Raw genomic sequence first — 14,715 nt, 5'->3', positions numbered from 1 at the left:
ACGATGGCTGACTTTCAAAGACTTAGCTCTTCTCAGCAATACATGGATCTAAGACAACACCAAAAGATTCATGATGGAAAATGCTATCCACATCCAGAGAAAGAACTATGGAGTCTGGATGTAGATTGAAGCATACTATTTGCTCTCTCTTTTTTTTGTTGTTTCTTCTTTCCCTTGATTCCTCCCATTGGTTCTAATTCTTCTTTATGACATGACTAACGTGAAAATGTGTTTAAAATGAATGTATATGTAGAGCCTATATCAGATTGCATTTTGTCTTGGGGAAAGAGGAGAGGAGGGAGAGGGAGAAAAATTCAGAACTCAAAATCAGTCTCTTCTGTTCTGATTCTTCTTTCATAACATGACTAATGTGGAAATACTATTTTCTTTTAATATATATAGCTTATTGCTTGCCATCTTGGGGAGGGGGGAAGGGAGGGAGAGAGGGAGAAAAAATTTTTATAAAATCTTATAAAAGTAAATGCTGAAGACTATCTTTACATGTAATTGGAAAAAATAAAGTACTATTAAGTGGGGGGGGGGGCAAAGAGAAGAAGGGGCCAGGTTGGGAAGAGAAGCATGAAGTACCAAAGAGAAGAGTCCAGGTGAGAGATGATGGGAGCTTGAGCTAGCTAAAGTGAATCTACTGGTTGCATTAAGTCCCCACACTGCCCAAGGAAACTTTAGCCTGGCATAGGATTCCCCATCATTTCTGGCTCTTTCACTGATTTGGCTTGAGCCACCCCCCCTTTCATCTTCTCCCTTGTACCACAACTTTTCCCCATTTATGACTTTGACTGGTCTGACATGGCCTGATCCTGGCCCTTACTTTCATCCCCCTGTAGACACTGTTGATCTCTTATTGTCTCCATTTCTATGCCTAAGGCTGCACAGAAGGCCCTCCCTTTTTAGGTCTCTTTTTGACCGTTACAGATTCTTCTTCAGTAGTTTGTTAGTCCTGACATGATGCTTCTTATTTCAATACATCAAAGATTCATGATTTCATTGGTGTGGGTATTCCCTCTGCCTACTGAGATCACAACTCCTCTATAACTTGGCAGATGGAATATGCTTTGGCTGAGAAAAAAATGTATCACTGTGAGGCCAACCTGGTGAGATGAGCCTCTCCAACTTAGTTAGACTGGTCTTCAAACCATAAAAATATAGTACACCAAAGCCTTTGGAGCTTGGGAGGACTCATTGGAGTTTGTATTCTGCTGCTGACTACACCCTGCTGCAAAATACTTCTCTCCTCTCTTGCTTTTTGTGATACTACTCTCCTGTTTTTCCTCTTGCTTGTCTGACCAGTCTTTCTCAGTCTCATTTGCTGGATCATCATCCACCTAACTCCCTAACTGTGAGTGCTCCCCAAGGCTCTCTCCTTGGTCCTCATCTCTTTTACATTCTCTCTTAGTAACCTTGTCAGCATCGTGGGTCTGACTAGCATCTCTATGCATATGACTTGCAGATTCATATATGTGGTCCCACATCGCCAACTCTCTATTGGACATTTGCAACTAGATGTTCCATAGGCACCTCAAATTCAACAAGTCTGAAACAGAATGCAAACTTCCTCCTCTATTGAATTTCTCTGTTTCTGTTGAGGTCACCACCATCCTCAGGTTTGCAACCTTAGAGTCATCATTGACCTGCCCCTCATCCCCCAAATCTTGTTCATTTTGCCTCCACTTCCCACCCTCCTCCACTCACATGGCTACTACCCTAGTTCAGGTCCTCATCACCCCACAGCCTGGACCTAACTGGTCTCTCTGGCTCCTCCCTCCAATTCATCCTCCATACAGCTACCAAAATGGTATTTCCTTCTTTCTTTCTTTCTTTCTTTAGGCAATTGGGGTTAAGTGACTTGCCCAAGGTCACACAGCTAGTAAGTGTCAAGTGTTTGGTCTGAGGCCAGATTTGAACTCAGGTCCTCCTGACTTCAGGGCCAGTGCTCTATCCACTGTGCCACCTAGCTCCCCCCAAAGTCAGGTATTTCTTTTTTTTTCCCTTTTCTTTTCTATTTATTTTTTTTAGGCAACTGGGGTTAAGTGACTTGCCCAGGGTCACATAGCTAGTAAGTGTTAAGTGTTTGGTCTGAGGCCAGATTTGAACTCAGGTCCTCCTGACTTCAGGGCTGGTGCTCTACCCACTGCGCCACCTAGCTACCCCCCCCCCCCAGTATATTTCTAAAGCACAGGTCTGACCATGTCAATCCCATTCTCAAGAAGTTCCAGTTGTTGGTTGTAGATGTTTGTCAAGTTTGTCAAGAAAAAGAAAATTTGAATATTAAAAGAATGGACTGGTTATGTAGCAAAGGGAAAATCAATGGGCAGCACACAGTGTCTCAACAAAGTGAAGAAATCTAGAAGAAAGCCCCCATAAATCTGGGGAAAATCTCTGTGGAGGATTGATAGAAAGTAGACATGGACATGGACATGGACATGGATAGAAAGTGGAGGACATGGACAAGCATCATGTAGACTGAGAAAGGGGGAATATTCTGCACTCCTGGAGGGAGTCCCCATGTTAGCAAAACCCTAACTCCATCAGAGTATTGGATGGCTGACATATAGAGTTTGTGCTCTGCCCACACTCCCAGATTTCTTCTGGATGAGATGCTAAGAGCCACATCTTCACATCTTGTGCTCATGAAGTTCTGACTTCTTGGAACCAAGTGTAAAACTTTACATTTATTCCTATTAAATTTCATCTTATTAGATTTGGCACTAGACTTGGCAGTCTAGTGTAGTCTGCAGAGATATTTTTGGATCCTGACTCCGTTTCCAACAAGCTAGCTTTGTATCAACTGTGAATTTGATAAGCATGCTGTCTTTGCCTTTATCCATATCACTGATATAATTAGGAAAGAGTACAAGGCCAAGCCCAGGGGACAGAAGCACTTTACTGGAGGCCTCTTTCAAAGCTGACATCAAGTCATTTGTGACTGTAGTGCTCTTTGAGTCTGGCCATTCAGCCAGTTCTGAAGCCCCATGACTATAGCCTGGCCCACACTTCTGAAACATGAAATGAGAGATTTGGTCAAACACTCTGCTAAAATCTAGGCAAACAATATCTACAATATTCCCTTGATCTACCTGTCGATTTTTGTAGTTGTTGTTCCAGATCTATGATTACTTTGGTGTAGGGAATTCCCAGTGTGAACAATTCTTCCACCAATGCAGATCAGTAACTTGTCTGTGACTTATAATCTTTGAGAGTTTGCTACGGATACTGAGAGGTTATGTGATTTGCCTGTAGTCACAAAGTCAGTATGTGTCAAAAGCAGGATTTGAACCCAGGTCTTCCTCACTCCAAGGTCAGTCCTGTGATCATTATACCACTTTGTCTCTTCTACTACTCTAATAACCTTACCAAAACAGGAAATGATATTAGTTTTGAGGAAGCCAGGCTGGCTCTTTCTGATCAATACTTCCTTTTCTAGAAGTTCACTAGACATCCCTTTAATAATACGTTCTAGAATTTTGCGAGTAATCAAAGTCATGTTCACTGGTCTATACTTTGGGAATTCCACCCATCCTTTCTTTTAAAAACTGTAATACTTGTTCTTCTTCAACCCTGTAGCACCTCTGGACAAGAAGTTAAAATGACTTGTATGCTTTGCATCATGTTAGATAAAGCCCAGTTTTTGTCTAGTTATTTTGCTTTACCATTTTTAAGTTAACCAACTTGCTTTTGTGTTTTAATACGCTAAAAATATTTCAATTAGCCTAACAGTATTAACTATTAATTGAGAAACAATTACTCAGTGTGGCATTTTATAATAGCATAGATTTTCCTCCATCCAAGATAGCACAGTGTACTTTATCTAAAAGCCGAAGTAGCCCCTGCTACTGGGGAGGCTAAGGCTGATGGAAAGAAGAAAATAATACTTATTAAGCACCTACTATGTGCCAAGCACTTTACAAATATTATCTCATTTGATCCTCACAACAACCATAAGAGGTAGATGCTACTACTATCCCCATTAAGGAAACTGAGGAGACAGAAATTAAGTGACTTGCCCAGGGTTACCCAGCTACCAAGTGTCTGAGGCCAAATTTGAACTCAGGTCTTCCTGACTATCTTTTGCCTCTTTCTGTATCCCCAGTGCCTGGCACATAGTAGGCACTTCATAAATGTTGATCAATTGATTGATGGACTCCAGGCCCAGTGCTCTATCCATTGTGCCATCTAGTTTCTTGACTTGAGTTCAGAACTTTTTTTAATATGAGGCAGAGTTAAGTGACTTGAGGCTGGATTTGAATTCAGGTCCTTCTGACTCCAGGGCCAGTGTTCTATCCACTGCTACCACCTAGCTGCCATTGAGTTCAGAACATGTGAGCTGACTGAGTATCCACATTACCTCTGGCACTAATATGATGAGCTCCTGGGAGCAGAGGCCACCAGGCTGCCTAAGGAGGGGCAAACCAGTCCAGGTTAGAAAGAGGGAGCAAGTTAAAGCTTTCATATAGATAAGAATCGGGATAGGAACCATGAGTGACTGCTGCATGTCCAGCCAGGGCGAGATAGGAAGCCCCGGTCTCAAAAATGTATAGATGGATGGATGGATGGATGAATGAATGGATGGATGGATGGAGAGAGAGAGATGATGGATAGATAGACAAAGAGAGAGATAGAAAGATAAAAGCAATGGATGGCTTGGACCAAACTGTCAGGGTCCTACAGTCTCTGATTTCTAGGGTTCCTCAATCTCTGCATCAGGTATGAGAGGCAAAGAGCCTGCAGTCAAGAAAATCTGGGTTTAAAGCCCACTTCTGATATTAGCTGTGTGGCCATTAATAAGCCCAGGAGCCTTAGGCAACTTTCTAAGACTCTAAGTTATAGATGGGTTGTAATCTCTTGAGTTCCCACTCACACAAAAATCACAGGTCCTTGATCTAGGGACAATAGTTCCAAATTACATTTCAAAAATCTTGTGGCATTGAAAGTAATACTAAACAAGAGTTTAAGCCTGCTTATAAAGCATATGAAATACTGCATTTGTTCCTACAGATCTGTAAGAAATAATTTCGTGTAATGATTAATAATTAGAGTGAGAACATAGCCTCCCACCCATTGTGGAACACTGAACAATTAAAAGCAGCCCTTTGATACATAAACATGGTATTATAAAACAGTTTGTAGGAATGCTGGTAATTTAAGGGGCTGGTTTTCTCCCACTCTGAATCCCACATTACACAAATAACTGACATTAGAGAAAAATTTATAATGGGATTGCAGCGTGGTAGAGTAGAAGCCTAACTCTGTCACTTACTACCAGCGTGATCTTAGGCAAGTTATTTAGCCACTCAGTTTCTTCATCTGTAAAATTAAGGAAATGGACAAGATGACATCTAAGGTCCTTTCTACCTGAAATCTGTGATGCTGTGATGCCACTTCTTGTTAGATCATTTCTAAACTAAAAGGTCTAATCTTTTCTTATTTGATCCATCAGCATACTTGCCTTCTATCCCCTGCCTTTCCATCTTGTCAAGATTGTGCTACATGTATCTTGTGGGAAAAAGAGCACCATCCCATCACTCGCCTACCTTGTAGCCACAGACCCATTTCTGGCTTCACTTGACTTACTCTGGCTGTCCCCGGGGGTCCCACATGTCATCAAACTCCGATCCTTCTGGTACCTCCTCCGGATCCCATATGTCCTTTCTATTTTCAGTCTTATTTGGAGGGTTGACTAGAAAGAGAAAAAAGATAAGACTGATGCTAGTACCCTTTAAAAAGTGATTGCTGTCCTTTTTCCACAGTCAGTTTGGAACAGCAACAATCAAGTTGTTTCTATTTGTAGCCATCAGATGAATTGCCTTTTTGTCAAGTTTTCTTTTTGTCTAATTTGGTAACAACCAATTTCTACACAATAGCTCAGATCAACCATGCAGTCAGTAAGCCCATCTCCCCAGACAGTGGCTGGCACAGACTAGGCATTTAATAAATGCTTGTTGACTGAGTACATTAATCTGATGTGGGCGTTATGACAACGACAGACTGTTTTATCCTATAAGCCACCTCCAATACTTGGGGAAGTAGGTAAGGCTTAACACATTTTAAAGGGCTCTATAAAAGTGAGTCATTACTAGTATTAATATTAATGATGATGACGATGATGGTGATGATGATGACGATGAGAACCCTGACCAGTGCAGGTAGATGATCTCTAAGGTTCCATTTAGCTGTAAAAGTCTATTCTTGTGTGAGCAGGGTTATATCATGTGTTACACAGTTCCATCCTCCTACAGATGCGAGGCTGGCAGTAGAACCAGAAGATACACCAGGCCTCAATGTGCACAAGCATCAAGGCCCCAGGAGAAATGCAGAGCTCAGCATAAAGGGCAGCATCCTGGGCTCCGAATCAAGTGCAAACAAGGCACCCTCCTCAGCATCTCCTTCCCCAGGCATGAGAATGACTTTCTGGTTATTAGGAAAAGATCTGCTTTCACATAGCACAGCCTTTATACATCTAAACCACATGCTCTATTATTCAAGGCCCAGAACTTAGAGCTGATTAGAGCCACATAAATATATTTTACAGAAGTTTATGTAGTGGATCTTTCTTGACTAAGACAAATAAAGTGACAAATTTTCATTATTCATGTTAATGAGGGAGAGAAATAGCATAAATAATTGAAATCTACAGATACCCTGTGAGTTTATCTTGGCCATCATTTTCAAGCTCCCAACCAAATCTTTTACTGGAGAGTCTAAGAATTAGTAAAAGTGATGGATGAACTTCATCTACTTATCCTGCCCACAATGTAGAGAAAGTAATAATGAGCAATGGAGTTAGAATGGCCCTTATTTTGAAAGGTATATAAGGTGCTTTGCACAAAAGTGTTAGAAACACACACAAAAAGCATCATATTTTAGTTTAGCACAACTTCAATATACACAATTCCATGGACTTTCTCTTATGACTTTTAAAAGTAGAGACCTGCACTCTGAAATGCATGGAAGGTAGGAAGGTAAAGGGTAGAGAAGCCAACAGCTACCTAATCCATAAACAAGACAAGTAGATCTTAAAGCAGGCATAGCTTTCTGGCTCCACACTACACCTGTCCCTGTCAGTGTGTGCCAATGTGTGCCAATGTGTACCAATATGTGCCAGTGTATGCCTCCGTATGCCACTGATTGGAAAGAGAGCCAATGACAACTGCGCATGACGAAGGGCCGTGTCCCTCCATTGTGTGGGCTGAGTGCAATCTCCAAAGAGGTGATCATAGCTGCTATGGTTCCTCTTCCTCCTCCTCATTTTAGACAAATCTGAGGAAGTACTAATGGATGGTTGGGACCAGGCCTGGGTGATCCTTAGTGTGAGGGAATTCCTAATGAGGAAATGAAGACTGACAGCTATTAATTGACTTAAGCTCTTAGTCAGTTGCCTGAGGTACCAGGAAGTGAAGGGACTTTCCCAGGGATCACATGGCCAGTAACCGTCCTGACTCCAAGGCTAGCTCTCTAGCAACTACATCCCACTATGACCCTTGGTCAGTATTAATATCTTTATTACTTTGCTGCCACTTTCATAATTGCAAACACTGAAATTCTCTCTCTCTGATCACAGTCTTCCATCTCTCCTTAGGCCTCAATGACTCATTTTCAGTCATTTTTTTTTCAGTTGTGTCTAACTCTTCATGACCCCATTTGAGTTTTCTTGGCAAAGATACTGGAGTGGTTTGCCATTTCTTTCTCATTTTTCAGATGAAGAAACTGAGGAAAACAGGGTAAAGTGACTTTTCCAGGGTCACACGGCTAGTAAGTGGGCTGAGGCCAGATTTGAACTCAGGAAGATGAGTCTTCCAGACCCCAGACCCGCACTTTCTCCACTGTGCCACCTCGCTGTCAGACTCATCTTCACTATGACCTTGAGACCATCATCCCTGTTTTGGCCTCACCTTTTTTCCCTTCACAGACTTACCTGGAGTTAACCAGTTCAACTATACCTGAGCTTCTACCCTTGAAGCCCTTGCCCCCTTGTCCTTTTGCTGCTCAATTCTGAGTCACTCCCACTATCTGCCTTCTCTGTTCCTACTACTACTGAATAATAATAATAATGACAACAACAATAATTATTATAACTAATATCAATATAGTACTTAGTATGTGCCAGATACTGCGCTAAGCGTTTTACAATTATTATCTCATTTGATTCTCACAATAACCCTGGGATGTAGGTGCTATTATTATCCCTGTTTTACAGATAAGGAAACTGAGGAAAACAGAAGTTAAATGACTTGCCCAGGATGACCCAGCTAGTAAAAACCTGAAGCTGAATTTGGACTCGGGGCTTCTTGACTCCAGGCCCAGCACTCTATCCACCAAGCCACCTATTTTCAGAACTCTGCTGGAGGAAAGGCTGGGTTCTCTCTAAATACACATTAGCTGATCTTCACTGGGGTCCCGCTGCTGTACAGCGACATTTTGATCCCTCCCAGATAGACTCTACCCCAAATACTTGAGAAGCTGCTCCACACAATTTTAAGAAAGGTTTTAGGGGGTTAGGCTTCCACAGCAGGATAAGGAATTCCATGATCTTGTGGAGAGTCCCTCAACCAATCTGAAAGTGCTCCAAACTTTCTGTAAACAACTAGTTCCTTAAGAAAGAGCCCTGAAGGCTAAACCAGTTGCAACCCATCGGGTTTAACGACAGGGCCTCCACAGGGCAAAGGCTTTTCTCTGCTATGCTTGCTTAATAAGCTTATCAAATATTAACTGACACACCCCAAGGGTGGAGATAGCTGCCATTTTTGATCATGGGACACATGAGCTAACATGACAAGGAAGGACATGGACGAACGTGCAATGGGCTGTCCAGGAAGGGTGTAATTCAGATGAACCAGACCAATAGTAGCCCTGATGGGTGGAGTATGGATCTTAATAACAATTTAAAAGTGGATTCTACCACTGAACCCGTGCCCACGTGCTACTAAAGTTCACTGTGGTCTCTTCTCTCTTGAGAAGTGTAATAAAGGCTTTCCTTCACTCACTCATTGTAGTAGATTTTTGTTTCAGATTTTTCTAACAACATTTCTACTTTTCTTGAGCCCCACTCTGCCCATTCTACTTCACTGACAACTGGAAGCTATCGTGATTACCTTCATCTAGACTCCTTCAAACCCCTTCTACATGGCTGATAACCCATCTCACCCCCTTTGCTCCAGGCCCTGTGGAAGAGCCTTTCATCCACTTCTGCGCTTGACCAGATCCTCTCCCGTCTCTTACCAGAGTTTGTCCCAATGGTCAGAGAGTTCTCTTCCTCCTGTTTGGCAGCGCCATCTCTACTGGCTCCTCCCCAGTTGTCTACAAACACACTCAGGTCTCGTGGCTGTACCTGCCATCCCTAAAGCTATTGCTCCTCATTGGTAAACTTATGGAAAGAGTAGTGTATACTTGGGGGCCTTCACTTCCTCATTACCCACTCACTTTTCAGCCTCCTGCAAACTGACTTCTAACCCCATTAACTCAATGGAAATGGCTCTCTCTGAGGTGCCTAATTGTTTAATCTGATGGCTTTTGCTTTTCACACTCATTTCTCTGCAACTTCTCACACCTTTGATTAATTTCTCCTGTTGGCCACTCTCCTCGGCTTCCATGGCACTGCTCTTTCCTGGTGCCTCTCCTTGTCGGCTCCCTCACTGGATCTCCATTCATCTGCTGCTCCTTAAGCAAAAGTGTCCTCCCAAGGCTCAGTTCACAACCCTCTTCTCATGTCTCTATATCTTCTCCCTTGGAGATTTCAGCAGTTCCCATGGATTTAAGTATAATATCTATAGAAAGTATTCCTAAATCTAGATACAAAATCTGAATCTTTCTTCTAAACTTTAGTTAGTATATAGTATACAGTAAGTACTATATAGATGTTAGTTATAATTACTATTACTATTATTATTATTATTATTATTATTCAGTAGTAGAAGGAACAGAGAAGGCAGATAGAGGGAGTGACTCAGAGTCGGGCAGCAGAAGGACAAGGGGGCAAAAATCTACTGGATATCTCATTGGCATCTGAAACTCACCATGTCCAAAAAAAGAACTCATCTTCCTCTCCTACCCCAACCCCCGCCTCAATCTACCCACCCTTCCTTGAAATTTTCCTCGTTCTCTTGAGGACACCTCCATCCTCTCAGTCATCCAAGTTTTCAAACTCAGAGTCATTCTGGACTCTCCCCTCTCCTATTTCCCATATCTAATCAGTTTTCCAGTCTTGCCAGTTCTACCTTCACAACATCTCTCACTTGTCCATTTGCATGGCCACCATTTGAGGCCCTCATCCACCCTCTCCTGGACTATTTCAATTGCTTCCTAATTGGTCTCCCTGAACCCAGTCTGTCCCTTTTCTGATCCGTCCTTCACATAGCTGCGAAAATAACCTTCCTAAAGTAAGGATCTGATGATCGGGTTACTCCTCCGCTCAAAACCTTTTGGTGGCTCCCTAGGGCTTCTAGGAGAACATATAGGTTCCTTAGCCTGGTAGTCAAGGTCCCCAATTACCTAATTCCAACATAACTCCCCAGCCTTATTTCATATTCTTCTTTACACACTCTGTGTTCCTGCCAAACTGTACTACTAGCTGCTCTCCAACCCTACCCTCTGCCTCTGTGTATTCACACAAACTGTCCCCTGTGTCTAGGATGCTTTTATTTATCTCTCCTTTTCAGAACCCTTATCTTCCTTCAAAAGTCCACTCCAGTGCCATCAGCTAAATGTTGTGATTCTGCCCCTTGTTTGAGCCCTCTTGCCTCCAATGACCAGGGCTTATGCTTATCTGTGTCTATCCCAGTAGGACGAAAGCTCCCTGAGGGCAGGGGCTGTTTCATTCTTGCCTTTGGATTCCTGGTTAGCACAATGTCTGGAACACATAGGGGCTAAATTGAATTGAAGTGCTACTATTAAGGAAGCTATCAACACTGATTATGTTTCATGTTTTATTGAACAATATACCTTTGGATTCTTCTTTCTTTGCTGGTCCAATATTCCCAGGGCTCAAGGCTCCAACAGCAGGTGATGGATCTAACTGAAAGAGTCCACAATTGTGTAAGTACAATTTACACAGCTCATCTGGTTATTAATGATTCAAATTTGATGATTTTTAACTCTAGATCTAATTTATTACTCATCCCTGATACAATAATATCTTACCTTGGCACAATGATTTTACGTTTACAAAGCACTTTCGTATCTATTATCTAATTAAACCCTCACGAAAATCCTTTGTGATTTTTTTTTATACCATTTACAGGGTAGGGAAACTGAGGCTCAAAAAGGAAGGACCAAATTGGCACATGACAGACTTAAACCTATGGGCCTCTGACTCCTGGTCTGATATTCTCTCCACCACAGTAAATTGCTCCTATTCTCCCAAGAGGAAAAGTGACAAATTATTCTTTTCTTTGCAGTATCTGGCTTCTATGTCCTTGCAGACCTTTAACACAGAGATGATTGGCTCTGGACATCGGATCTCTAGCTGGGTCAAAAGGGATGCAGTGTTTAGTGCTTCTTGGGGCAAGGTTTTGAGTTGTTTTCCCAGAATGGCTGGTCTAACTCTCAGCCAGGCCAATTGTACATTAATGTGCCTGTTCCCTCACAGTGCTTCCAACAATTGTCATATCATACACGTGTGTTGTTGTTTTTTGAAGACCAAGTTCGGTTTCATAGGCAGTCCTTTTTTTTATTCTTTATGGATTGAAATGTTTATAATAAAAAAGGAAATTTTTAAAGGGGTAGATGGGGTGATAGTATTAAGAACTGGAAGGGGGTCAAGAAAAATAAGGACTATTTAAGGTTCTCATTGTTGTCATGGAATTTGTCATTTCTACCTTCACAATATCTCTCAGATACATCCCCTTCTCTCTATTCACAACACTTCTGGCCCAGTGCAGTCTTTCATCACCTCAAACTTGGACAACTGAAATAGTGCTGACGGGTCTGCCTGCCTCGATTCTCTCTCTACTCCGAGCCCACACAGCTACCAAAGTGATCTTCCTAAAGTGCAGGTCTGACCATGTCAGTCAAAAAACTCCCTATTACCCCTAGGAAACCCCTCTTGCATTGAAAGCCCTTCACACCTTGACCCCCTCCTACCTTTCCAGTCTTCTTATGCTTTATTCTCTGCTATGTATTCTGTGATCTGTTGACACCAGACCCCCTGCGGGTCCTGTTGGATTCCTGATTGAAGAACCAAACAGGACCCTCCATCTCCCAATTCCAAGCCTTTACACTGGATGTACTCCATGATGGGAATGTTGTCCCTCCTCACTTCTGCCTATTGGCTTTTTTCAAGACTCAATTAAAATCTCACTTTCGTCAAGAGACTTTCCCACAGGGTTCCAGCCTTCACCCAAACTGCTGCTGCCTCCCCTCTGGGATGATCTTGGGTTTACACTGTATGTATCTTGAATGTGCATATTTGTTTGCATGTTGTCTCCCCCATTAGAACATGAGTCCTGGAGGGCAGGGCCTATTTTTGCCTTCATATCCTCAGCATTTAGTGCAGTACCTGACACATAGTGAGTGCTTAATAAATGCTTGTCAATTGATTGATTGGACCAACGTTCCACAGGTAGTCCAAGAACTGAGTTGATATTCCAGGTGTCCTCCACACTAGAAACAACTGAACTAGTCTAGATTCATTCAAGTATTTATTAAACACTCACTATGTTTGTCAAGCATTGTGCTGGGTGCTAGGGACACAAAAACAAAAACAGCTGAGTCAAACTCAAATAGAAACAGGGCCACCAAACCATATATTGCTTCGGGCTACATACTGACTTAGAAAACCACAAACTGGGAGCAGCTAGGTGGTGCAGTGGATAGAACACTGGCCCTGGATTCAGGAGGACCTGAGTTCAAATCTGGCCTCAGACACAAAACACTTACTAGCTGTGTGACCCTGGACAAGTCACTTAACTCTACTGCCTAGCCCAAAAAACCCCCACAAAGTAATATTATCTGTGTTCTACTGTATTTTTATTTATTTTGTTAAATATTTATTTATTTTCTTAAATATTTCCCAATGACATTTTGATCCAGTTCCCAAGGCACTGGGATGCTTTGTCGTTTGCAATGAGAATGTCTGACATCTCTGCTATAGAGCTATTTACCTACTGGAGTCACTAGATAACAGTCTTTTACTTATTTTTACTTATTTTCCCAGAAGGCATACCTGTCTGGAAAACAAACCTGTGGATTTAAACAACAGTAACTTCAATACGATACCTGAAAAAGTACTGAGGCAAACATTCTTTTTTTGGGGGGGGGGTTGGCAATCGGGGTTAAGTGACTTGCCCAGGGTCACACAGCTAGTAAGTGCCAAGTGTCTGAGGCCAGATTTGAACTCAGGAACTCCTGACTCCAAAGCCAGTGCTCTATCCACTGTGCCACCTAGCTGCCCCTACATTCATTTTTAAAATCCAATTTTAATATATCTTTTACATCACCTAGATTCCTGTCCCAGAGAGCCACCTCTCATAGTAAACAATTTTTTAAGAAGAAAAACCAAGAAGAAGAAAAATGTTTAGTAAAACTGATCAATATATCATAAAAATCTGACATTATCTACCATATTCCGTAACCATGGAACCCCTACCTTTGCAAAGGAATGGGGGAGGTGTCTTCTCCTATCTCTTCTTTGAATCTTAGCTTGCTCTTTGTAATTTAGCAATATTCTTTTTTTTTTTATTGTTTTGGGGTAGTTGTTCTTTCCATTTACATTGTTGCAGTCATTGTGTATTTTGTCTTCCTGGCTCTGCTTACTTCACTCTGCATCAGTCTTCCCATGCTTCTCTGTATTCATAATATTCATTGTCATAGTCCATTACATCTGTGGCCCACAGCTTGTTCAGCCATTCCCCAATCAACGGGCATCTACTTTGTTTTCACTTCTTTCCTACCACAAAAAGGGCTGCTATGAATATTTTGATGCCTGCAGGACTTTCTTTTTATCACTGACCCCCTTGGGGCATATATCTTATATACATTTTTATGTGATAATCCCAATTCTGTAATACATGCTGGTCTTTTTATCGGTAACTTTCAGGCCTTTTGATAAATTAGCAATGGTTGAAATACTAGTAGCCAGTAGAAAGTCTTTTTAATGCCTCCTTCTACAGAACATTAAAATCAGCAGAAATAAAGCCTTGAAAGTTCTTGATAAAATTAATATGCTCTCCATGGGCTTTACTGATTGGATCAGTCTATTGGAACAGAGAGGAAAGTTTCAGCTTACTAATTTAACGAAGACAAATTATTAAAAACCTATTTCTCAAATGAAAATATCGAACTGGGTAATAACAGCATTCAGAAGCTTCTGGTAATTGCTGTCTATTATTTGAGCCTGTACCAAAGAACCACAGCCAATAATTTAAGCAATTTGTCCTTGTTATCCCTACCGCTTTGTGAAATGGAAGAGACTTGGACTATTCTTGGTATAAAATCTTTGATGTGTTGTTGAAATTATCTCAAAGAAACTTGAAGTCCTGTCCCTGACACCTAGTGGCTAGCTGGGTGACCTTGGACAAGTCACTTAATGTCTCAGTGTTCTGGGCAGCTCTCATAGTCTAAGGCTATACATTGTAGAGAAGTTACCCATTTGCATTGTTAAAGGGAGTTCTCTCACCAGAAGTCCTCATGCCAATGAGATCATAGGTCCTATCCCAGTCCCTAGAGACTTTCAGGTCCCTTATGAGTTAAAAAAAACAAAGTAAG

General features: G+C 41.8%; 1 protein-coding gene across 1 annotated transcript in view; it reads right to left on the bottom strand.

The window, feature by feature from the left end:
• DNAAF6 (dynein axonemal assembly factor 6) overlaps positions 1 to 14,715 on the bottom strand; it is an 85,789-nt gene that overhangs the window by 41,268 nt on the left and 29,806 nt on the right. Inside the window, exons 3-4 of the mRNA XM_020967223.2 lie at positions 10,954 to 11,026; positions 5,590 to 5,695 (exon numbers count right to left, since the gene is read on the bottom strand). Of these exons, the coding sequence (XP_020822882.1) occupies positions 5,590 to 5,695; positions 10,954 to 11,026 (179 nt within the window). The remainder of the gene's footprint in view (positions 1 to 5,589; positions 5,696 to 10,953; positions 11,027 to 14,715) is intronic.

This window comes from Phascolarctos cinereus, unplaced genomic scaffold, assembly GCF_003287225.1.
Source record: "Phascolarctos cinereus isolate Bilbo 61053 unplaced genomic scaffold, phaCin_HiC Scaffold_8;HRSCAF=390, whole genome shotgun sequence".
In the NCBI taxonomy this organism is placed as follows: Eukaryota; Metazoa; Chordata; class Mammalia; order Diprotodontia; family Phascolarctidae; genus Phascolarctos; species Phascolarctos cinereus.
The sequence above is the reverse complement of the archived record's forward strand: the minus strand, read 5'-3'. Positions and strand labels throughout refer to the sequence as shown.